This window comes from Xenia sp. Carnegie-2017, unplaced genomic scaffold (genome assembly GCF_021976095.1).
Source record: "Xenia sp. Carnegie-2017 unplaced genomic scaffold, XeniaSp_v1 HiC_scaffold_22, whole genome shotgun sequence".
NCBI classification, from domain to species: domain Eukaryota; kingdom Metazoa; phylum Cnidaria; class Anthozoa; order Malacalcyonacea; family Xeniidae; genus Xenia; species Xenia sp. Carnegie-2017.
In genome coordinates, this window is record NW_025813485.1 from 7697242 (window position 1) to 7724346 (window position 27105).

Sequence of the window (27105 nt, forward strand, 5' to 3'; positions counted from 1 at the left end):
CCCCCCTCTCCGGTGCGTTTATTAGATAATTTTACGGTGCACTTATAAAAATCCAAATAAGTTATATATTGTTTAATTGTGTAAATTAAACGAATAGATACAGCAAACAGCAGCTCCGATTCCCAAATTCATCAATACTCCATTTCCTTAATTTAAACTTCTGATACAAAGGTAGCCTTTTTAAGGGATCCATGTTTTACATTGAAATAGAAATTAAGAAATCCATTTGTGTTCATATGGAGGAGGGCAGGAGGAGTGCCAAGTCACTTGCAAAATATTTATCGAACAATTATGCAAAAGCAATTGTCATTTGTGGAGCACACTTCCAAAAAATATCTATCATTCATGGTATAAGAGCAACACATTTGAACAACTAAAGGGAAGACGACATCCACAAAGTAGCCACCAAAGTCTTGTAACAAGGGTCAACAGTCAAACATTGTTGACGAATGAATCATAGCGTTTTAAATCTCCTATTACGTAACTCATTGTTCAATTGTTACATTGAGCTCTCTATTGTTTTTTACATAACCAATAATAAATTTTAATTTATCAATTCCTTATTACGCACACTATCTCTCCAGATCATGCATAACTACTAAACCTACTTTCATTAGAGTCATTCTAATTCCATGCAAATAGGGTCTAAGACCAGTGAGCTGAATGTCCCAGACAACATTTGAAAAACACAATAAATAGTTAATACAAATCATAAATACATATAAAACTGTTAACTAAAGTTATAAAACGTCAGTGTTTATAAAAGTGTGTTATATATGTTATACATTTCATCCTTAATAAAAACACGCGCTAAAATCGCGGTACAAGCAACTAACTCAAAGTCTAATATTGAAAGAATATTTACATAATTCGTTCACATAGGAACTAATAGAAAATGCCCTTTTCCAGCTAACGTTTAAAAGCGGCGATAAGAATGTGGCAGCGTGTCAACCTGGATGGGGTTGTTTCTTAATGGAGAGAAATCAAGTTACGTTTTTCATTTAATTTAAAAATTTTAACCATCTGAACATTCATAATCTATTTTGGAAAGTTCGAGAGTAAAAATCAAGTACATCTTTCGAAACAGTTGGAACAAACCCCCATAGGCACCACATTGCAAATATTTTGGTCTGAAGTGAAAGAGAATGGCGACTTTCAATAAGGTGCATGTCGACGTCTCTGAGAAGAGTCCTTTGAAATCAAAGACGTAAAACTTAGAAATGAATTAAAACATGCAATGTACACATGCTAAACACAGCTACGTAACTACTCGCCTGTTTGCTTTGAAATGCTAAATCGTTTTACTTGCATCTCATTGCTTGGAAAAGGGCATTTATTTCAAAAACTCAACAACATGTACGTCTTTATAAGCAAAAATCACTTTAAACAAACATCTCTAAATTGTCGACTCTTGACAAAGCATTTTGGTATCCGAGTTCGTCGGGTTTCGTTCTTTTTCCAGCGTGGCCGTTCTTTCGTCGTGGTTTCCGCTAGAACTGCTCACGGAATCTCTCATATCAACATCTGGAATAAAATAACCCACCTTCTTGTCATCGTATGTCTCCAGATGCCCCGTGTGAAACGGCTCGTGCGTGTCAGCGGTCGGAGATCTGCAGTTTTCCCGAACATCGTACGCTCTCGAGGCACGCTTCGTTTCTAAATTATCTTCCATAAAACTTGTCGTACTGCTAATAAGTTTCTCAATGTCCTTTCTCCCCAGCCGGATCATCTCCAAATCTTTAGCACGAAATTCTGATACATCTTCGTGGCTCGGGAATGAATTCTGGGACGAACTCCTCGAATAACGATACTGTCCTGGTTTCTTCGGAATATCTGGGACGCCATCGCTTTCACTCGTATGTCGTGGTCTTTGAGGTACCTTGGGGACACCCGTGTACTCACCAGAATGGTCGCAATACGGATCTGAGCGCGACATTATTTTCAGGCAGATAGGCCCCATTTCGGATAAATCTGCGTAGTCCCACGACGGTGCACGGCTTACCAAAAGAGGAGTGGGTTCGTCTACGTCACCGCGACGTGGGGGTGGTGGAGGGGGAAGCATTGTATCCTCTTCCGTGGCATGCACAATCAGTTTTTCATTTTTACATTTCAGTTTGGCGGCCATGGTCTTCTTTTGGCGCTTGTTATAACATCGACAGCTCAAGCAAATTATTATCACCATAATAAACAAAAAAGATGCGGTTGCACCGATGTACACAAATTCTTTCGTGCCTAAAGAGCCCGGGTGTGTGACCGCACTTACACGCGTTTCACACAGTTCTCCCGCAAAGTCACTATCGTTGCATGTACAATGGAAGGATCCTAATGTGTTCACGCATTTGCCGTTGTTCATGCATGGAGAAGACAAGCATTCGTCTATATCGTCAGCACAATCGTTCGAAGTGAAACCAGATTTGCAATTGCACACTGCTTTATTGTCCAAAACCTTGCATACGCCTCCGTTACGGCACAAAAATGAATTGCAGACGTCCACAGAGCAGTTGTGAGAAATACCTTTGGTCGATGTTGATACGTCGGCGTTGCTACCGGTCAGCGGTAACGCATTGCCATTAAGCCGAGGGCTTTCCATGCAACCTGAGAAGCCATCGGAGTTTCCTGGAAAAACAAACACAAGTTGATCTATGTCCGTCGGCTGTCGTGAGATTACAAAACAAATCCCGAAGCTTTTCGCAGCATTGACTGAGTCGATTAAAACAACAATATCAGTGCGAAATACTCACCCGCAAAACTCCTTACGGACCTGCGAGGTAACTTCCCGCCAACAATGATGTTATCCATATGAACATTCAAGAAACTCATCGAACCCGTAGCAACAGCCTCGGCCTGAACCCTGCCTGAATCTAAAATGAGACGAACGGTCCGTTCTTTCCGTTTCATTTCTATTTCGTGCCATTTTCCATCGTTCACCTTCACATCGCGAATCAAGCAAATGCCCTCGCCACTTCCGTAATCGAACCTTGCACGGATCTTACCTTGAAAAATCTATAGACACAAAAATATTTTGAATTTGCGCGAATTTCACCAGCCTAAAAATTCTCAAACAGAAAAATGAGCAAAAACGATTGCTATCCACCTCGAGATGGAAAAAATCTCGCGCTCCTTTCGCCGAGAAAATGGTACCGAAAGACTTGGTTGTTCGCAGCGACACGGAAAACGAGGATATTTTTGTCGTCTCGTCACGGAAATTGTAGCGAATGTAACTGTACCCGTTGAAGGACACAGCATCTAAACAGTAAAAACAAAAGGCCTTTTTAGTGTAAGTGTGAGCAAACGGGAATATTTGTGCAAAAGTTCAAATCACTTTACTTCGTTTAAGGGGGAGAATAGCATATGGCGAACGTTTCAGACAGTTAATTGCGAAAAGAAGAACGTTTGTTTAAAGTGCCTAACCCAGAGTCAGGGAAATTGTTCCTTTAGATAGTAAAATCGATTTCAAAAACATTTGTAATGCATTTGATGGCACAAAAATTACATTTTCATGGACTTTTATGGCATAGACGACGTAGATGACTTCGGGCCAGAAGTGACAAAAAAAATTTAAAATGCCGCATAGGTGAGTAGTTGAGGACATTATTTGAGCGAATACGTCAAAACAAAACGTTTAAAAATTAAAACTACGTTTTCTCCTTTTTGCGTCATTTCTGGCGCGAAGTCGCCTACTTCTAGTCTCAAAAACCCTACGAAGATAAAATTTTCGACACATCAAATATATTGCAAATGTTTTTAAAATCGATTTAACTATCTAAACAAGCTACTTCCCTAAACCTGATATAGGAACTTTAATACTTCGAAATCTGCCCAGTTCGCAGTTTTATCATCAAAAATGAAACTATTCACAATTATTTACCTCAAAACGGCATTATACACTTCAAACATAGTGTAAAATTTAGAGAAAATAGATAAGAGGAGTGACTTCATTATTCTGCAACCTTGAGTTTGAAGGGGGGACTGGGACTGGTGATTACATTACGTGTTTTGTGTGCATAAACACTTGAAAATTTGAACCGTATCAACAAGTTTATTCCAAGTTTAAAAGTAGTGGCACATTTTCACTTCAAGATGGCTTTCTTCGTACAAGTTTTGTGTTTGTCATGGTAAACCACAGATTTAAAGCACACAACAAGAGTGCTTTTGATAGGTTTGTACCTAATACAGATGCAAATGCCGGTTTAACTATCAAAACATCACCTTACTCACGACGATAAGAAAAACAATTAGAAACTTACGAGTATGACAATTGTTCCCAAGGCAACCGTATTGACAATGTTTCCCACGAGGGCAAACGCACTGATATCCGGTGGGACGATCAATGCACTGGAAACCTGGCTTGCAAGGATTGTTAAGGCACTCAGACGAAGGCACGTGACTGCATTCCGCTTCTGTTGAAGAAATAAACTACACGTGAAACTTGTGTCAGAATATGTGTGAATTAAGATGCATTACGTGCAAATTTGTTTGCCATTTTTTTTGCCGAGAAAATGGCGGCTTTTGTAATTGTTTGACGCCGCAAAATTCTCGTAGTGTTTATTCATTATGCAGTCAAGGCAGTCAAAACATTATTCTAAAGAAATTTCAAAAACTTATTACTAAACAAGGCTTCTTTGCCAAAGGCAAGAAGGCCAATTGCTAGTGGATTAACTTGTGCTAAGTGAATTTTCAGGAAAACTACATGACGTTTCCCGGCAATCCGCGTGACACAGGCTCAGAAAGTAAACATACAAACATAAATAAAAGAGCGTAGTGCATCATGGTTTGGAAGTGCATCATCAAGTTTAAGTCTACGTGCATTTAAACATAGGATAAACATAGGATGCATTTAAATGTACGCTGGTTTTTAATGAATTTCACGAATCAAGCCCATTAAAATTGGATAAAAATTGTTCAGATTTGTCACAACCATAGCAACTGAATGTATGTTTGAGTCTGGGTCACTCACATCGATGCGAGCACACAGAGCTTCATTTCCACTTACCGGAAATGCCTTTTGGACAAACACATTTTCTGTTCTGTTGGCTTCGATAAGATATGAATATGACGCTATCTTCATTAAGAGAACTCCACTCGTCCACCAGACTTAAAACGTTTTGACATTCCTTGCCAGCCGGACAATCACAGGGGAACAAGCCAACGGATGATACGGCAATGTTGGACAACTTCTGAAACATTTCCAGCTTCCTTTCTAAAGTTTCATAAAGGTTTTCGGGACTAAAGAACTCCTGAAAAGTAAAAAAAATGACATCGCGACTGACTAAAGGCACAAGTGTATCCACACCATGTGGGTTAACACACTTTTCAAGGGTACAAGGTCAAGTCTATGAATGATATATAACATAGCATAGGACCACAGGAATGAATCGTCCAACCTAAGCATAGTCGAAGTAGTGCTCTAACCAATGAGTTGAAAATGTATGCATTATGGATAAAATTTGGATGCAAGCCTCGCATAACAGATCTTTGTACCTAAGCAAGCAGGACACTGGGAGTATCGTAACACCGAGGCTAAGTCTTCCCAAAGGATGAGGGTTATGTTTTTGTGAATTATTCCTGGTTATTTAAGGACGGTTGACGAGAAAGGAGAACGCATTCAACAATATACACAATAATTCGCGTTTCAAAACTTTACAATCTCGTATAGAGTTGCGCGTGTTAAAAAATCAAACGTTGGAATTTTTCTCAACATTTCTCACACATACCATGCGGCCATGTTTCTTGACGGCAAACACAACGTCGAGCTTGTTGCGAGAAACAGTTTGGATACTCCACAAATAGATTTCCTCGAGAGAAGACGACGTGATGCTTGCCAATGCATTCATCAAGGACGAGAGGGATTTTGACACAAAAACATCGAGAGTCATTCCGGTTATTCGAATCGTGACGCTGTTGCTGATCACATCGCTTGTTATTTCTTTAACCAAGATAGTTAAAGGAACGGTGATGTTAAATGTTCCATCAAAAACAAAGACCTTCATCGAATAAATTCCTGCCTTCACCGCAGGCGCCATTTTGATGTGGCCGTCTTTTGAGCCCATGGAAAATAATCCGTCGTTTTCAAGTAGTGCAAATCGTACAATCCTTCTGTCTTTGTTTCGTAGCACAATTTGACCGACAACACCCTCCGGGACATCGATGGCAAGCCTATTGACATACACCGTGACAGGCAACACATCAGGGGGTTCAGTAGTCATTTTTACCACGGTTATTTCAACGTGCGTTAATGCAGAGAGAGCAGGTGAACCGTTGTCCACCGTCTGTAACGTCATGTTGTACGTAACATTTTGCCAAGTCAGCGGTTTTCGAACAAGCAATTCTCCCGAGGACGAATTCAACCAATAGGCATCATTATCACCTGAAACTATGCTGAATGTAAACGGTTCCGAGTTTGAAGGTCCATCTGCATCAGTTGGCCTAAGCTGCAAAACCCGTTGGCCAACTGGAGAGTCCATTCGAAACAGCAGTTTCAGCTCTTTTTCAACGACCGGTGGATTGTCATTCAGATCATTCACGTTCACTGTCAATCGAATGTCAGACTGAAGCGAGGGTACGCCGTTATCCTCGACACGAACAACGAGCTCATACTTTCTAACAATTTCGTAGTCCAGTTGGTTTTGTACGTAAACAATTCCGTTCAGTGAATCTAAAACGAACGAATGCGAATCCGGTGATGAATTTATGATGCTAAAGCGAAGCACACTGAAACTGTCGTTATCTTTTGCCGTAAGCTGGATCACAAAAGTGCCATTCTTACTTCCTTCGTTCACAAATCCCACGTAAAAAGGCCGGTCAAACACGGGCTTGTTGTCATTGTAATCGAGCACTTTGACATCAACCGCGACGGAATTTATCAGTATTGTTTTCCCGGAAGGTTTCATCATGAAAGCCTCTATCGTAAAAAGGTGCGTCCGCGCCATCTCGTAATCTAGATCCTTGACCAACCTAAGCAGACCGGTATGCATATCTACTTCAAAATACTTCTTGCCGGATTCTCCAGCTATTTTATAAATCACTGAGAAATCACCACCACCACAAGTAACCGCTACTGTATCAACCACGAAAGGTGTTTTCACATGTTCGGATATGTCTTTTTTGTACACGTCTTTTAGGAACGGACAGTTTGTTATGGTCGACACACTTATTTCCACACTCGCAATTGACGAGAGAGTCGGTGAGCCGCCATCTCTAGCTATAACATCAAAAACAAATTTCTCTTCATCCCGTTTGAGTACACGAGTCTTGAGCGATATGACACCAGTTTCACGCTCCATGGTGAAGAGCTCGGCAGTTGATGAGTTGACAAAGTCGTATTCTATTTTACGGTTCTCGCCGATATCGTCATCCTTAGCCTCGACACGAAGCACGAACGATTTTTGTCGAGCATCAACGGGAATAGACGCCAGGAAGCGGGACTTCGTGAACTTCGGCGGTGAATCGTTGACATCGAGTATATCTATGGTAAGATTAGTGTAACACGAGTTCTCACCATCTGAAGCTGAGACAAGAAGGTTGTACGTTGACTGCTGTTCGCGATCCAATGCTTTTTTCAAAATGACAGTGCCTTAAAACAAAAAGAAAATATTGTCACAAAAGAATGACAAATGAAACTGTTGTTTGGCGTTGCAATAAGATAATTGTATGGTGAAATTTGTGTAATAATCACGTGAATAATATTAACCTTCTTTAATTCATCAAACCCGGCACTGAGTTTGACATACAAAACATTGACGTACAAGTTTGACATACAAAACATTGTCATGAGAGCAAACTGATACTGCTCGTCGTTTTAAGTCACGATTTATGCTAAATACATGCCAAAGACAAACGAATAGAAAAAGTTCGGATTTTTACTGTAAATCTTTATCAGTTGGGCACACCATTGGGCATACAGTTGGAGATACAACTTAATCTAGTACACATGCATTAAGGCTCAAAATCACAAACACTGCAAGTTAAGTACACATATATCGTGTTCTAAAACACGAACATTGCCCCCAGTCAAGATATCGTATTCTAAAACACGAACATAGCATACAGTCAAGTACACGTATATCGTGTTCTAAAACACGAACACTGCACCCAGTCAAATATACGTATATCGTGTTCTAAAACACGAACACTGCACCCAGTCAAGTATACGTATATCGCGTCCTAAAACACGAACATTGCTCCAAGTCTGGTATGCGTATATCGTGTTCTAAAACACGAAAGCTGCGCCAAGTCAAGTATGCGTACACTGTTTCAGAACACGAACATCTCCGTCAACAAATGTAAAACAACAAACCATTATTCTTCTCGATTGTAAACACGTCAAAATAACTGTGTCCCCAAAACATGATTCCGTTGTTGCTGTCATCATCGACATCACTTGCGTTGATCGTCACCAATTTGGATCCGACTTGTTCGTCTTCGAAAACATTGATGCGTAAAAAAGACTGTTCGCAAACAGGTCTGTTATCGTTTACGTCAGTTACTTCCACATCGACAAAGGCGGAAGCTGTATACGCTCCGTCAAAAGCTGTGATATTGAGTCGATAACTTTGATACGTTTCTCTATCGAGTTTCGAGGCGAGGAAAAGCTTCCCCGATGATTGATGAACACCGAATACGTTTTGCACATTCCCACTCACGATATAATACGCGACCTCTGGAGAGATATCGGAATCCGTCGTGTTTAGAATGAGAACAGTCGAGTAAACGGGAAGATCTTCTCTTACCGAAACCTGGTTAAAATACAACCAATACAAAATTAACCTTTCTACAACACAACTAACATTGATGAAAGTTGCCGGAGAAAAAAAACATAATGCCCTTTTCCATGTTGAATAGCGTGAGCGCTAGGATAGTACAGTCCTCATGCCAATGGCTCTATACATAGTAACAATACTTTTCACAAAAAATAAAAACGTATTGTGTACCTGGTACAACATATGAGAGAAAACTGGTGGAGAATCATTCACATCGTCCACGTTAACACGGACAGTGGCTGTACTATTCAATGATATATTGCGACCATGATCCTGAGCGATGATTTTGATAACATACGACGCGACTTTTTCGCGATCCAGACTCCCGTTGACGAATAACCAACCCGTGCTCGACTCGACCGCAAAAACATCAGATGATGCAGTTGATTTGGATAATAGATGATAAGAGATGATTGCATTCTCTCCACTGTCCTTGTCATGGGCTCGAACTTGAACTAGATTGCGTCCAATGATGGCATCCTCCGGTACACTGACTTTGTAAATATCTGACTCAAATTCAGGCCTGTTGTCATTGACATCTTGAATGTGGATTTGAGCGATGGCAAACGCGGTAATCTTAGATCGATTAGCTCTGACGGTAAGATCATACTTTTGAACTTTTTCGAAATCCAATGGTCGAGCGACCACAAGATTTCCTTTTGAGTCAACATCAAACGTAGCGTTTCCATTGGTATCATCACTACGACCGGTTAACATGGAGAACTGAACATTTGAATTCACAGGTTTTCCTTTCTCATCGCACAGAGAAAAAGTGAAAGGAACAGGACCAAGGAAACTTTCGGGAAGGATGAACGAATAACGTGAATGTTGGAATTTGAACTGAATCGTTTGTATGTAGACGCGGACGGGAGCATAACTTTTAAGTGGCACATAACCGTTGTCTTGTGCGCGAACATAGAAATCGTAGACGGATTCCAAAGGCTTTCTCTTAAACGAAATAACGCCTGTAGTTTCGTTTATAACAAAGACATGAGGAGATCGTTGACCGAACAAAGCGTACGACAGAGCACCATTGTCACCTTCATCAGGATCAACCGCGTTGACTTTAATCAGATTTTCACCAACCGACGTGTTCTTCGAGGAGATTACGGCAGTATAAGAGGGCATCAAAAATCTGGGCTGATTGTCGTTTTCATCATTGATAATAACCTGAAAATAGAAATGAAAACGTATCAGCCAATAGAAGGAAATGTTTTAATCACTATTACTTCATCAGGGGCGGATTTCCTGGGGGAGGGTGTTGCAGGGGGTACGCTCCACCCCCAAAAAAAATAAATCTCTAGTACCCTTCAAGAAAAATTGTAAAATGGTACTACGTGCTGTAGACGATTACTATAACAGTATTGGAGGCTATGAAATTGTGCAATAAGACTAAGTAAAGATAGAACTTCTCATTTCAAAGGCAATTACAACCATCATTCAAATTTATACAACCGCCATTTGCATTTGAGGTATACCATGCACATTTTCCTCGAAATATTAAAATTGAAAAAAATTGCTAAATGCACATTCATTAACGAAAACATATACATTTTTTTAAAAAGGCAATAACTCTTTCTTACACAAGGTTCACTCGTCCGTAAACTTAGAAATCCACAATAACCCGAGGCCCTAGCAACTTTAGCTAGGATAACGATGCACCCGCCTTGGAAAATCTGCACCCCTCCTGTCGAAAGACCATTGATTCGCCCCTGTACCTTACACGTGCAAACACAGGATGTCTCAAACTATTTTGGTTTTAAGCTAAGGTAAAGCACTGATCATAATCAATCAAAAACCTTATAATGCCACTGAAGAATGCTTTGATCAACTGCGCAGTAATTAGTATGAGAAAATTTCAACTTTTTTAAAGGTAACGATAAAGTAGCGACGTAATATTTTAAAGATTAAAGCCCGGTCTTCACTCGCAGCAAAATATGTCTTCATTATAGCAAAAAACACAAACACAAGCATACATAAAGCATATAAAAAGGAGACTTTTGACAATCATGTACTTATATTTATGCTTAGGTCGCAAGACGCTTATGGGTTATGGGCCAGGCTCGTTCATTTCCAATTATAAATGTATATTTCGTACCTTTACAGTGCATATTGTTGTCTCGCCACCAGCATCGCTTGCACGCACAGGTATGATAACTGAGCTTTCTAACTCACGATCAAACGGTTTCAGTGTGCTAATGATCCCAGTAGTGGAGTCGATATGGAAATCCTTTATCAACCCGGGGCTATCAATTGCGTAAGTCACTTCCCCGAACTTTCCCGAGTCCTCGTCGGTTGCTGTCACCATGACAACATAACTATCGGCAGGGTAGTTCTCCGTGATGTAGGCTTCATAAACGTCCTTTTGAAACATTGGTGGATGATTATTCGACTGTCCAACAACGACATCGAGCTTGGTGAATGCAGTGTGGATACCGTCGTCCACAATAATGTTCAGCATGTATACTTTCCCGAGTTGAATACCGAGTACTTTCGAGAGGGTCACGACGCCGGAACGAGGGTCGATTGTAAAATAGGTACTGCCGTAACCAGGCACTGTACCATAGGTGAGTTTTCCAAAGTCACTCTCGTCTGGATCCTTTGCAACGACCTGAGTGATGAAATGACTCGGTCCCCCATTTTCCATCACTGTGGCATGATAACGAGGTCTTTGAAATGCCGGGGGGTTGTCGTTCACATCTTTTATAAGGACCTGCCAGGATGACATGAAATAGACGCAAAATTATATGTTAGACAATGCTGAAAGAAATCCAGGATAAGGGTAGAAAGAAATTTTTTTGATTTCACAAAAACGTCTCATATAAAACTAAGCGCCACACAAAAAGAACGTTACCCCCAACATATGTTCTTACGAGCTCTTCTAAACGAGCGAATCTAGAATAATTTACTATAGCACAAATCAGATAACTGCTGTGTAAAGAATGAAGAAACTTGTGCATTGAAAAAAGGACGTGTCACCTTTGAATTCAATAATACGCGTTTTCAAAATTAGCAATAAAATGTACTTAGTAGCATCTTTTTTACTTATTATTCAGCAGCTTTATTCGTTGGTAACCGTCATCGTTTAAAGCAAATTAAAATGGTCCAGACTATTGTATCAAAACAGAGAAATCGCATTTGGGCTTCGAAAGACTGGATAGCTGGGATAATAATTATAATAATTTATCAAGGGGGCAAACTTTCTTTTCGTCTGGTGTTTATTATATCGTGCAAAAACATTCCGTTAGTGTTTCTTGTAAGAATAAGCAGATAGAAAGTCCATTAATTGATGCAGCTCAGCAACACGTTACAAAAGTTATTCACTGAAGCGGAACCTCAAATGGAATTAAGAAGAGGGATTTTTGCTCAAAACATTTTCCAAGAAATTTTCTAAATATTTGAATGGAAAAATTAAACGCCTCCATTTGGGCAAAACCTCGAGTCGTCATTCAGAATTTGTTGCGCATCAGCCGGAACGATGGATGAAAGAATGGATTTTTTAAAAAAGAAACACAGAATTACAACGAGAAACAGACAGCATCATACCGTGATCGAAGTCATAGCGTGAAGCGCTGGAACACCACCATCGGTTACTCGCACTTCAATATTGCAACGTTTCTGCGTTTCATAGTCCAGCGCTCTTGTAACCGTCACTGTACCGTTGATCTGATCTATGGCAAATGACCCAGGCGTCACGCACGTATCCCGTTCGATTTCGAAGAAATGCCTAGCATTCTCGCCAGAATCTTTGTCAGTGGACAAAACTCGCAGGAGTTGCGTCCCCGGTGGAGAATTCTCTTCGACCTTCACATAGTACGATGACGATTTCAGCACAGGCGGATTGTCGTTGATGTCTTTTACAAGTACGTCGACTGTGGTGATGCTCGAAGCACCGGTTTTTGAATCTTGTGCACGCACAGACAACGTGTAGCGAGTAACGACTTCGTAATCCAAATGTGAAAGCAGCGATAGCTCACCTGTGAAAAACACACGTTCGTAATTTTACATTAGACTGGAGCGGCTTCTTATACACACGAAAAATCGAGCGCTTACCAGAATTTATGTCGCATTCAAATTGCGTGAAATTGTTGCCGGAAACGATGCTGAAAATGGGTTTTCCCTTCGGACATCTTGCGTGCAGTTGTTTGAAAATCACGTCGACTCGGGCATTTTCCGGTAATTCCACGCGATAAAATGGCTTCTCGAATATACAGGCATCGCTCGATTCGATATGCATAGACACTTCTGCTTCGGAACTCAAAGAAATCTTACCCAGGTCCCTTGCCTCAATGATCAATGTAAACTTTGAAGGCGAAGGAAGACCAGTCAGCTGACCGAGTACACTCAATGCACCTGTCTCTTGATCAATACCAAACATTTTGCTATCGTCCTTCTTAATTTTATACCTGCAAGGATTGGAATTGATTTTAGATCTTACGATAACACAACGCCGCACTGTCACAAAATACCGAATATGCACGAACAACGCATTTTGACGCAAAATATTTTCATTCTTTATACTGACTACCATAAATGCTCGTTTTAGCGCCGCCCCCACTTAAGCGCCGCAGTCAGAATCTAGAAACGTTATTTAGCACCGTTCCCGGTTCAGTGCCGCATACGAGTAAATATATTGCACAGCTCTGAAGAAATATAGAGTTATTGAACATTAAAGTTTACGATAACCTTGCTCTGCGCCTATGTGACATTATTTTCATCAATTTGTAGAATATTATACAATGAAAATAGATTTTGCCTACTCGTTATTTTCTTGGGGCAACAAAAATTTTTAACAAGCGCCGCTCCTGCATACGCACCGCATTCAAATCGGGAAAATTAAATAAGCGAGCATTTACGGTAGTACTTTCCTTCAGGCAAAGAATGATGTATACGACTGATTCCGTTGCAGTGAAGGCCAGACCTTTCTTTGTACGGACGCCACAACTTATATAGCTACATCTACTTGAAGTGCTTACGAATCGAAACTTTTACTATGTAAATTCTATTTTTGTCGATAAGAACATGTAAAGTGATCATACATTTTTCGAAAAAGTCTCGAGATATTGGGATTATAAAGTGTCCAGTTTAATACAGACATCAACTTACATCGTGAGAACTTGAACTTTTGGAATATGTACCGTTATGAACTGTTAATGGCACGAAATTATGCCCGGCATAATGTCAACCCGCCACGCGAGGGAAAGATGTTTGAAATATCGAAATGTGACGTCACAGATTGAAATTGGACAAGTGAAAAACGTCGATATCACAAAAATAAAAAAATGTGCAAAAACTGTTTTAGAAAGTCAACTCAACATGCTGCCAGTTAAAAGTTGTTTTTTTTCCAAAGAAAGTAATGTTTAAATAGCAAAAAACGTTCTTATCATCAACACTTTAAGTTTCACGAACAAAATTGATCGGTTATAGCTAGCTACATTAACACGTACCTAACATCAGCATTTCGTCCAGCATCGCAGTCGTCAGCAGCAATGGTTGCAACTTTCGAGCCAGCTTCGGAGCGTTTTGACACGACAAAAAATAAGGGCGAAGGAGGAAAGGCAGGTCGGCAATCGTTCACATCGTCCACAGTTACACTAACCAAGCACCTGGCAACCCTCGGTGGGTTTCGCTCATCGCGAACGATAACCACAAGTCGATAGGAATCCGTAGATTCTCGATCAAGAACAACATTACCTCTTGTTTTGACAGCCCCAGTATTTTCTTGTATGGTGAAAACATCGTCAAGATTTGTTAAGCTGAACCGAAGGCGTTCTCCAACACTGTATCCACGGACGAAGGGCACTAAAACGGTCTGTATTCGCGATGTATTCTCGAGGATGTGAGATTGGTAAATAGGCCGCGAGAACCTTAGATCTGTCGGCGTTATAGATTTGAATATCACGCGGAGTTTACCAGTCGTTGAGTAGGTTCCATCGCTCACGAGGACATCCGCATTGTACCAACCGACGCGCACCTGCAAAGGCTTGTCGACAAGCACCTTGCCTGTGGATCTTACGACGCGTAAAAGACCTGGAATGTCTTGTTTCGTTATGGAAAATTCGAGTTTTGTCAGGTTGTCCCGATCTGTGGCGACTAGCGTTGTGACACGCACATCCTTGTACACAGGAAGGTAAACGTTGGCTTTCAAAGAGCTGGATGCGAAGCTCGGCTTGTTGTCGTTGATATTTCCCACATGGATCACAGCAGTAGTGATGACGGATAATGATGGCTTACCTTGATCACTAACTTGAATGACAAGTCGATACAAATGTCTTGTTTCATAGTCAATCGGAACCTGAAGGACAATACAGTCTACATATCACCTAAACTATCACAGAATGTTGTGAAGTCAGGAATGAACAAATTAGCCACCGAAATAAAATTTATACATAACAAATGACACATGAAGCTCTTTGACATTTCTGCCATCGCGAGTGATTCATTAGAGAGTTTCAGATTTGACTATGAGTACAACAAGCGCTACGTGATTGCGCGCGAGCTACGTGATTTTTTTAGTACGTGATTTATACGAGTATTTAATACATTGAGTACGTGATTTTAAAAAAATCGTGTAGTGTACACTATGAGTTAAGAAAGTCATTGATTTTTAAAGCTTTTTTAATGCCCACATTGAGTTAATAAACATATTTATTAAGCCTTCGCAAAACAGAAATGTTAACATTTCAGCTTTTTGTAGCTGTGTTGCCATATTGTGAAATTGTTTATGTTTACGTGCTTCTGAGAGAAACGTTTTCTATCTTTTTGCTAGTCCCTGCGTATATTTATTGCCGTTCATTCTGCCCTTCCCGTCATTGTTCTTTGTGGATAAATAATATCACCGATTTTATGCAATAAAATTTAATGAAAGAGTGAAGTCTGGCAATAAACAAAACAAGGACAAACAGAATTTTTCATAAATATTATTCAGCCCCATCAAGTGTTTACATTACTTGCTCCAAAGCTCTTTTCCCCCAAATTTAGTATATGAAAAACTTCTTCGTACTCATAGTCATCATCTTAACAATAATTTTCTTCACTACGAGTACGACAACTTGTTTATAGAACCCAGATCCCTCGCGGTCATATCACGTGGCGGTAGTCGTACTCGTAGTCAAATATGAAGCTCCCTATTGCACTCCCGAAGACGATCAAGTTTCACCTTACCTTAGCAGTGCGAATCTCGCCAGTGTGCATGTCGATTTTAAAATAACTCTCCATGGACGAATCAGCGATCGCGTACACCAATTGAGAACCGTGTACGTCAGCATCGTGCCCTGAAATAACCAATGGACCGTTTGCATCTGTATTTAAAACCACAGAGTCCTCGGGAGAGTTTTCATCGATGTATCCCACATAGCCGTGACTAGATACAACGGGAAAGTTATCGTTCCTGTCTTCTATTTTGACGACAACCCTGGTTTTCTTTATCACTCCGCTGCAATCTTCAGCCTTCACTGTGAGAGCACAAAGGGAGTACTTTTCAGCATCAATTATTTTCTGGAAAAGAGTAAACGATGAGTCGTGGTTCGTAATGGCCATTTCATCTAGTTAATTCATTTAGAGTTGAATCTATCACAAAATCAATGTTAAAATTATGTATGCAGCAGGGGGGTGAACACCCACCTAGAAGTATTTACATTACACACCAGAAAACACAGAATCTGTATAGATCAGATAAGAATTACGTCGTGCAGTCTTTAAAAACAAAACTTCAGCGTAATCTACACCTCAAAGTACCAAAATGTAATCTCTTCTCCCAAATTCAATGTAAAAGTTTTCAGGAATCATCTCACGTCATTGCAATTCGACATAAATTTACAGAACTAATTGTGATTCTACGAAAGTAAACTCTAGTGCTTAAAGTCGGTGTACGATGACGAACAGTGGTCACACAAACTTGTTACTAGAGTTATGCAAATATTTACGTGTCTATGAGCTGTATAAACAAAGAATTTCCAAAGATTTTCGGCAGGTCTTCGCAACTAAGGTACCAAGCATAGTCCAAGTCATTATTGTCAATGCCAGCTATTCAAAATTCATAATCTAATAGCATAATAGCATAATAAACAACACAATTTGTTGAACTGCATGCAACAGCTACACAATCGAGCAGAGATGATTCTCGATGATTATGCTCCAGATTATATAATTAAATTTCGCGTTTTTTACTTCAGTTCTAATATTATTTTATCACGATTGGGAGATTTTTCAAATCGTGCTCCATCAAACGCTCGTAACAGTTGCTTTTGCTGAATTGTTTGGTATATAAGTATTTTGTAGAGAAATTGGCATCCCTTAGCACCCACCCTTATTTGAAATGCCAAAGCTGACGTCATGTAAACAAAGACATCTTCCTAAATACCTTGGTCGTGATGACTCCGGTAAACACATTAATGAGGAAGCTGTCGGCGCACTCGCTCTCGTTGACAAATGAGTACATTACCATCCATCCATTGAAATTCACCGTCGTCACGTAAGTGCCCACGGCCTCGTTTTCATACACGGACGCTGAGTACAACGTCTTACGAAAATTGGATTCGAGACTACTACGCTGAACACGCACCTGCACGAGAAACGCAAGTATGATTGGAATATAGATTCAAATCAATAAGAAAATTTTTTATGTGAATGCGCTGGCAAAATAGAAAATGCATTACGAAAAGAATAAAAATGTAGAAAAGCTTTTTTCATTGATAATGTTTGTCTTTAACGTAAGAAATTTTGCGACACCATGGTATATAATTACGATCTAATGTTCATATTTAACTATTTGATATATATAAATTATACAACACTTTTTCCTTTTTCGTAATGAATTTATTACAAGTGCTGAAAATTTGCTTTCCGCCTGGCACATTTGTGGCTACGATTTTCAATGAATTTTCAAATTTTGGGTTCACACAAAACCCAACATGATTGGATCACCGTATTTCTGACAGAAGAAAGGACGATAGCAAAAACCTCAATTTCATTCGGTGTAAAAAAACTTTTAAACACTAGAAATAAAAGGCGGGTTGTTCTTCTTATCAATATCCCCCAGCTACTCACCGTTATATTAACACTGGAGGAAAGACCAAAGGTGCCATGGTCCCGAGCCTCGACTGTCAACTTGTACTCGGTAATGTCCGAAGAAGATAGCACTTTGTTTGTTTGGATGACACCACTCTGCGGGCGAATGAAGAACGCATAGTCAACATTACCGGAGGTTATGCAATACTTCAGCACACCATTTAGGCCCTGATCTTTATCCTGGGCAATGACTTTTATGACGTCACTACCACGTGGTATGGTGTCTTGAATGGAAACCTCGTAAGAAGATTTCAAAAATGCTGGTTTCCACTCGTTTACATCGTCCACATCGACCACAACATACATTGTGCTTTCGAGCGGGATAAGCGAGCTATCTTTGATACCCACGATCAATACGTGCGTTTTGACATGTTCGTAGTCTAGTTCTCCTTTTACAAATATTTCCCCGGAATGTTCGTCAATTGAAAATAAACCGAGGGACTCGGTCCGAAAAGCAGACTTGAAGAAATATTTCAGTTGAGCGTTGACACCGTAATCAAGGTCAGAAGCTAAAAAAGGAGAAACAAAAATTTTAATGCAACGCATCCAAACGTAAATAACAAAAGATTTAACGAAACATGAAGCAGACAAGAACATCAGAATTGGTAACTGTCTACGACTTGCACGGCTTGTCTGCACATTAGTTCCGTTTGAAAAGTCCAACTTTACGTTAGCCCAATAGATTTAAAACAAAAGATAATGAGAAATTTCATTTCATTTCCTTTTGACTTTAATGCATTCGACGTTTGAAGCGGACCTTACTCTTCAATATTCGCTTATCGAATATAATTGGATTGAATTTAGAATTAAAGCGTGTCTTCCGATCAAGTTTTCTAAAGCTAGAAAGGCGTGAACATTAAATTGTCCAGTCGAACGACATGTTCTGCTGAGAGGGAAAAACTACACAAACAAAGGCAAAATCTGTCTTATTGCATGAACATGTTGTCGTGTGAACAATAAATTGTCCAACAGAACGACACGTTTTGCTACGAGGAAAAAACTACACAAAAAAAAAGCAAAATGTATGTTACAAATGGCTGTAGATAGCAGTTTACTGTTTCAACCATCAATTACGACTTCGCCCTAGGCATCAAATTAGCGACCTAATTTTTCTGCAATATTTTAAAAATGAAACTAAAATTGGCTGTTTTCAAAACTTGCAACAATTGCTATCCGCCTACATTGCTGTTTTCGCAAAGACATGAAACAGGATTTTTATCCTCCGTAAGAAGTAAACTGTCTTTTATAAATTCCGTATAAAACTTAAAATAGAATAACAGTGTGCTAAGGCAAATGTCTTTAGGAGTTACCGGATAAAAGTTATAACAAAGAGTTCGCCACTTTTCAAATGTAATCTAATACAAATGTTGCTGATCAGTATAAGTCCCATTATCTCGCCCTCCCCTTTCCCCACGCGATGGAAAACTATGTTCGTTAAATTACTCACCAGAAACCTCGGTAACTTTTGTTCCAGCAATGGCACTTTCTGGAACGTTGGCAATCTTCTCAATGACTTGCGGTTCGGGATAATGATTATTTACATCCTTAACTTTGATATTCAGGGTATAGTTAACTATATTTGACCCATCATATGCGCACACGACCAACTTGTACGAAGGAGAATCGACGGCGGCAATGAGTTGCAACTTTTTTTCCAAAACCCTAAATCTTTGCCTTTCGTTGCCTTTGCATATGAAATAAGATGTGGAATGGTCACTTGTAGTAGTTTGCAAAGCAATTTGATGACCGACTTTCGCACTTTCTGAAATCTGCACTTCCTTTACCTTATGAAGAAATTTGGGCGTATTGGGTGCAAGTGAAAATAGCTGCTGTAAAAATACATTTACAATCAACGTCGAGGTTAGCGCCACATCGCCGCCATCTTTAGCTTCTATTTGCAAACGGAAAATATCCAGATCACTGAGAGGAGCGTTGTTAAACAGCTCGCCGGATTTTGCGTCAAGTCTCAACATTCCACCGGTATTTCCATCAAGAATGGTAAAAGTCACCCGTCCATTTTTTTTCGAATCCAAATCAGTGGCAAGTATTTGACCAAGTAGCGTGTTTGCTGGAACATTATGTCCAAACGTAACTGAATATTGCACGTCAAGGTTGGGTTGAAAGATCGGCGGGTTGTCGTTCTCGTCGAGAACGTAAACTCTAACGGTCGCTTCGCTTGTCAACGGCTGCTTGCCACCATCACTTGCTTGAATGCGAAGGAAAAATGTTTTCTTATCCTCATAATCTAATGCGATAGCGGTGGTTTGTATGACCCCCGTTGAAGCATTTATACTAAAATGTCCGTTTTCGTTACCTCGGAGTATTTTATACGAAACCTTCCCGTTGTCATCGGAATCGGCATCCTTTGCCGAGAGTGCGGCGACTAGTTCGTTCGGCTTCGTGTTCTCAGGTACCCTACTTTCGTAAAGCGGAGGAAAAAAGACCGGGGCATTGTCATTTTTGTCTTCAATCTTCACGAGAATGTCTCGCATGTGACTAAAATGTCCAGATTTTTTAACGGTAGCCATAACGCTCAACCAATAATATGCGACAATCTCACGATCCAACGGTTCGGTGGTCACGATGAAACCAGAGACAAGTTTGAATTTGCTCGGATCTGTGCCATCAACAATAGAGAAAATGTATCGACTATCTCTCAGTTCTAATATTTGCGCTCCGGCTTGAAGGTTTTCGAGTACGGAATACATTTCAATCCCACTTCGACTGTTTGATAATCGAAGATTTTGCATATTCGCCCTTGACATTACGACGATGTCGAGATACGCGGACACGTTTAACGATGGCGTGCCACAATCACTCACCAAAACAGAAAGATCAAAAGAATCTTGTGAAACATCGTGCAAGGACCTATGAAGTTTGATCAGGCCGCTGTTTGCATCAATTGAGAAAAGCCTTGAGTCAAAACTTGTGTTCGTTAATGAAAATTTCAGTCGTCCATTGTCGCCAGAGTCCACATCGTCAGCAGCAACTTGAGTTATGGCACTTCCTGGCGGCAGATCTCTCATGATCACGATTTTTTGATCCTTGTTGTAAACAGTTGGACGATTGTCATTGATATCTTTGACATTCACGAGTACGATACAGTGGGCAACCGATATGTTTTCAGAAAACGGTCCCAACGCTAGGACGTGTAATTCAAACACTTGCTTAAACTCATAATCTAATCGTTTGTTAGCAACTAAATTCAAACCTCCATTGCGAACACCGAGGGAAAAAAGCTTATCGTAATCGTTCACAAGCTTATGAGTAAACCTTCTGCCACCCATATTCTCTTTTCGAATCAAATTTACAATGACCGACCCGCCAGGTGAATTTTCGTACACAGAAACATTGTAAAATTCCTCGGTAAATTTTGGAGGCCTACCAACAGCATCGTTTAAACGGACAACAACATTTTGAAATGCAACTTTTCGCGGTTTTCCAGAGTCCCAGGCGGATACATTTAGCTCGTACTTATCAAAAAATCTCCAATCGGGTATTTCTACAACTTTGAGTTCACCAGTCATAGGATCAAGTGAAAAATAACGATTAACTTCAACCATGTAGTACGTCAACAATCCTTCATAACCAACATCTTTATCGTCCGCTTTAAGAACTGCCAGCACAGCACCGACGTTTACATTTGTAGATACTGTTACATACAAAGTTTTGCTGGCAAATTCTGGCGCATAAACGTTTGTGTACGTTCTGCTGCTTGTCAGCGGCTTGACAGCAGGCAAAGGGGCTTTCTTTGGCTTCAACTTCAGTGCTCTTAAATATGCATCTGATATGACACATGAAGCATTCATTGTGTTAAGATCACTTTCAACTTTTATCTTCAAAATGGCATTGTTCCTGGATTTTCTGCTACCATCAGAAGCTGATACTTGGAGAGTAAGCGTTCTATGATCATTTGGGAGTTGTTTGGAGAGAGTCAGATAACCCGTGTCAGCATCGATCGAGAAAAACCCCTGATCATTGCCTGATACCAGGGAGAATGATATTTTACTACCTGTGTAAAGATCGATATCGACAGCTTGAAGTCGCAAGACAGCCATGCCAACTGAAGCATGGACGGGAAGTTTGATATGACAAGAGTCTTGCTTGATAACAGGGAGATTGTCATTTCGTGCCTTTATCTTGACAGTAATAACAATTTCTGCTTCTCGACGAAACGGCAATCCATTATCAGCAGCTCTCACAACAAGATAGACTAGCCAGGGTTCTCCTAAGTCAAGATCAAGGACTTTCTTGATAGAAATAACACCTGTGGTTGAATTTATGGCAAATTGATTTGAATCCTTAGTAAACCAATAGATTAGCCGTCCATTTTCCCCAATGTCCCCATCCTGAGCATGTACTTTATAAATCTCAGAATTGACAGCCATACCTTCTGGAATTTCTATGTAGTTAGTTTTTGTAAGGAAGACAGGCATATGATTGTTGAAATCAATTACATTCACATGTATTGTAGTCAATCCAGCTCGAACAATTGACCCACAACTGATTTTGTAGGAAATAAGCATGACATAGCTAGATGCTATCAAGGCATTTAAGGGACTAGCTAATGTTATTCTACAGTTTTCAAGTGCAAACTTATCTCCCACCACAGCAGAACAAGATACATTGGCATTTGAACCGATTGACTGCAAATCAATAATGCTGTAGCCAACAGGTAGTATTTCAGTGACATCAACAACTTGATTTCTAATCAAAGAACAATCATTTCTGCCGAATGCTTGACCTAGGACAAAGGAGTGTTTTTTTACTGCTGTCTTGGGGTGATCGCCTTTATCTGCTGCTTGAAAAGTGACATGGCTTGGGCAATTCAGGCAATCAACAGAGTTTGTGACATACAATTTAAAGTGACCAGCATTTGGCGATATTCGCTTCAGATAAAATTTCCCAGTTTCATTGCCAGATGTGATTTTGCAATAGTCAATTTTCCCATTCTTACCATGATCGCGGTCATTCACCACAATTTCTCCAAGTAATATCATATTGCCACTAACTTGTGGTGAATGCACAGCTTGAATGTGAATGGTAGGTGAATGCTCATTTACACGTCTCACCTTAATGGTAATCTTACATCTTTCCTCTTTGGAGGTCTGCTCATTCGTTTTTGCACTCATCTTATTCATTAATGCCACCAGGTGAAATTGGTTATTGTCAACAGGCAAAGGCAGTTTCAACATCAAAACACCATTTGCAGGGTTCAGAAGAAAATATGGTGACTTATTTTTAAGCAAGAAATGTACTTTTCCAACGTCGCTGAGATCTCGGCTACGAAGTTGTATGATCGGCTGAAAGAGTGGTAAGTCGCTGGGAATGACTGCAGACATCCTGGTTACGTTAAAACGTGCGTCGAAATTTGCAGGCAGTGGTGTATGAATAAAAACTTTCGTTTTATCGACTGTTCTTTCGTCCAGCTTCGCTTCAACATTCAAAATATACGACTCGCATCGTTTCTCGTCAAAGGGCTGCTTATTTATGATTTTCATCTCGAAAAAGTTACCGTAAAGTTTCCCTTGGACTTCGAACAAATCATCTCCAGAACAATTTACGCCGCCACGCGACCCCAATGGCAGAGAAGAGTCTAGTGAGCTGGCTATTGCATACTCGAAGGTAGAAAACCTTTTGTTCTTGTCCGAAACATACATTCCCATTTTAACAGGTGATTTGACATAACTGGTGACCAAGGAGAATTCGCTCAAAATTGCTCGGTAAAAACCCAAGCGAGTGAACGTGTTTACTTGAGTAGCTCCCTGCATCTCAAACAGGGACATCGGGCTTTCGTAAAGTCCATAATATCCAGTATTCTCACCACGATTTCCTCTCAAAATAACGAAACATAGTAGACTCAAGAATTCCCAAGTCATTCTTTTAACGTGTTTCACCGAGAATATTCTGTAATAAAAGAAACATCTTTCAATAAATCACCAGCAAATTGACATATTGCACTCACTGCATGTCGCTGAGTTGACTTGATGTGAACAATCATTTACACAAAATAACACGGCTATAATGCCGCAACGTCAATAGTGACATTCATAATACAAAGGATCAATCCTACAGACGAAGAACAAACATTGTGTTATTAAAAGCGACAGGTCTTACTGAAAAAGAGCAAGAAACTGCAAAATAACAAGTTGTTTACATCCGCTGCTGCTCAGGAGCACGCGAGACAAAATTAATTTAACTAAAAATCGTCTACGCATAAATTATAACTTGAGCGCGAAAAATGAATGTACCGTAAAAAGCGAAAAACAAAAAAAAAACACAAAAAACACTTGCGCTGTTTTTTATTACCCATTTTTTTCTGAATAGAGCAAACCAAAATCCAGAAAAAAATGGGGAAAGGGAGTTTTTCTCAGAGACCGACTTTTGTAGTGGCTTTATTCCATGGAAAACAAAAGCAAAAACATTTTACTCAGAGAGAATTTTCCCCCTCTTCTATCAGTTTCTGGACCAATTTCTATGTACTATTCCACACAGCCCAGCCCCCCTTCCTAATGTAACTACGAAATATCCACTGACATATATGTCGATTTCGCACATTTATTTATCGTATAAAAGAAATGACAAGGGTCTGACCTCTTTGTCAATGAAAGGCGTTAAAATGAGTAAATCGCATGGTGGATAAATACGCCAAATGACTTTTCCGACAAAACAACGATAAGCTGCGAACAGCAAGCTCAAAAAAACCAGGATTTCCAGCATCCAAAACGTTTTTAACAGACTCAACAAGTACACCTTTGGCAGAAACAATGCCGGATTACTAGATTGTCTATGCCTCTTGTTGCGTGCAGCAAGAATATCTAATAAGCGCTTTTCTTTAAAAAAGACAAAGTTTTCTAGGTAGTCTGCGACAGTTGGCTTCACAGTGCAGATTTCAATCAACAACATTAAAACCTGTTGCACATTTAAAGTTATATTTCACACCTATATGATATTAGCAAGTGACAATTAGGTCTAACAAGTCTAGCTAAATTTCTAATTCACTGCATAGTTGTACCATTTTCCTATAAAATATAACAACTGGTCGTTTAGCTGCAACCAAGAAGGGACCCCTACTGACTTCATCGATTTATATATAATGACTTGAGTGGCGTGACAAGCAGTCTAAAAATTTCTACGTCTAATTGTTTAAACGCTCGCAAGTGTTCATAACGCTCCTCAGATGGAGCGAACCATTAAAAATAGCGTGCTCCTAAGTAAACATATTTCTTCATTGTCATTTACAAATTGAAGCAATACAAGAGTTGCAAAAGAAAAATGCATCACAGTCAGAACTAATGCACATGCCTGAAAGTTCTTGAATGCGAATTTGTCTGAGAACCTAAGTGCATTGTCCAAGAACTGACAATACATCTATTCAAAAATATTACATAGACTTCATAGCTACAGTGCGCAGCTGCAACCCACAAAAAACACTTATTCTGCGACCGTCTACCTTTTGCCGTGTTATACCAACCATGACTGCGTCCAAGGTCAGCTGTATCAAATCTTATTCAAGCTCTAGGTTCGTACAAGTTACCCAATTTTTTCTGAATAGAGCAAACCTAAATCCAGAAAAAAATGGGGAGGGGCAGTTTTAAGTTCTCGGGGACCGACTTTAGTGGTGGCTTTATTTGATAGAAAACAAAAGCCCACAATTTTACTCAGATCAAATTTTCTCCCTCTTCTATCAGTTTCTGGACCAATTTCTATATACTATTCCACACACCTCAGTCACATTTCCTAATGTACGAAATACCACTGACATATATCGATTTCGCACATATATTTATAATACAAAAGAAATGGCAACGGTCTAACCTCTGTCAAACAAGGCAGGGAGTTAAAATGAGGAAATCATATGGTGGATAAATACGCCAAATATCTTTTGACGAGAAAACAACGACAAGCTGCAAGCAGCAAGCCCAAAAAAACAGGCTTTTTAGCATTCGAAACGTTTTTAACAGACTCAACAAGTTCCTCTTTGCCAGAAATTATGCTGGATTACTAAATTGTCTATGCCTCTTGTTGCGTGCAGCAAGAATATCTAAGCGCTCTCCAAAAAAAAGACAAAGTTTTTTAGGGAGTCTGCGACAATTGGCTTTACAGAACAGCTTTCAATCAACAACTTAAAACCTGTTGCAAATTTAAAGTTATATTTCACACCTATATGATATTAGTGACAATACGTCTAGCCAGTCAAGCGAAATTCTTAATTCGCTGCATAGTTGTACCATTTTCCTATAAAATATAACAACTGGTCGTTTAGCTGCAACCAAGAAGGGACCCCTACTGACTCCAACGATTTATTAACGACTTGAGTGGAGTGATAGGCAGTCTAAAAATTTCTACGTCTAATTGTTTAAACGCTCGCAAGTGTTCATAACGCTCCTCAGATGGAGCAAAACAATAACAATAGCGTGCTCCAATAGCGTGTTCAAACGCTCCAGCGTAAACATATTTCTTCATTGACATTTACAAATTGAAGCAAGAGTTGCTAGGGAGAAATGCATCACAGTCAGAATTAATGCACATGCCTGAAAGTTCTTGAATGCGAATTTGTCTGAGAACCTAAGTGCATTGTCCAAGAACTGACAATACATCTATTCAAAAATATTACATAGCTTTTATACAGTGCGCAGCTGCAAAATACTTCGTTGTGAGCAACTTGACCAGCGCCCACATACGTACTTATGACATTATTTATTATATATTTGCTTTCACAAAGTAGGATGAACGTCATTTCTTCATAAATACTGCTCTTTCAGCACCGTTTCAACATACAAGCAATACTTGTTTATGCACTTAATATCATTGAAAGGTGAATGGTCGATAAATCATCGTATACTGGCTTTACAAAATCGTACAATACTCAGTTTAAAAAGCAGGAAATCTATTATGTGCATAGTAATTTTGCTCAAGTAATCTGCACAACAGGAAGCCTATTGAAAGAAAGACTTCATCACGCGTCTAATTCCAAAAACAAGGTGAAATTATGCTTAGGAAAGTACATATACTTTTGAATTCCCACAAAAAACTCTGTTTGCTTTATAGTCCCAAGACTTTCCATTAGCCATGATAACATAAGTACATTGCTAAAAACACTGCGGTTAGTAGTAAAACACGAAGGAAAATTAAATAGGAAAAAATGTGCGCCTTTATGTATTTTGGTAAGTCATAAATGTTCATCTTTGAGTGTTTCCACAGACATTTGGGGACATTTTCAGTCGTCAGTACCAAGAAAATGTAGTTGTGCGAAACAAGCACGTGTTGGTATGTT

General features: G+C 39.7%; 1 protein-coding gene across 2 annotated transcripts in view; it reads right to left on the reverse strand.

Annotated features, from left to right (window-relative positions):
* Positions 1 to 519: 519 nt before the first annotated feature.
* Positions 520 to 27105, reverse strand: part of LOC124447567 (fat-like cadherin-related tumor suppressor homolog) — a 37050-nt gene continuing 10464 nt past the window's right edge. For both annotated transcript variants that reach the window (XM_046998540.1, XM_046998541.1), the window contains exons 2-17: positions 19276 to 23735; positions 17808 to 18337; positions 17122 to 17322; positions 15924 to 16256; positions 14207 to 15054; positions 12813 to 13165; positions 12306 to 12736; positions 10858 to 11472; positions 8931 to 9929; positions 8297 to 8735; positions 5715 to 7573; positions 4994 to 5237; positions 4248 to 4400; positions 3095 to 3246; positions 2742 to 3003; positions 520 to 2616 (exon numbers count right to left, since the gene is read on the reverse strand). In XM_046998540.1, coding sequence (XP_046854496.1) covers positions 1397 to 2616; positions 2742 to 3003; positions 3095 to 3246; positions 4248 to 4400; positions 4994 to 5237; positions 5715 to 7573; positions 8297 to 8735; positions 8931 to 9929; positions 10858 to 11472; positions 12306 to 12736; positions 12813 to 13165; positions 14207 to 15054; positions 15924 to 16256; positions 17122 to 17322; positions 17808 to 18337; positions 19276 to 23707 — 13071 coding nt within the window. In that variant the 5' untranslated portion in view covers positions 23708 to 23735 and the 3' untranslated portion in view covers positions 520 to 1396. The remainder of the gene's footprint in view (positions 2617 to 2741; positions 3004 to 3094; positions 3247 to 4247; positions 4401 to 4993; positions 5238 to 5714; positions 7574 to 8296; positions 8736 to 8930; positions 9930 to 10857; positions 11473 to 12305; positions 12737 to 12812; positions 13166 to 14206; positions 15055 to 15923; positions 16257 to 17121; positions 17323 to 17807; positions 18338 to 19275; positions 23736 to 27105) is intronic.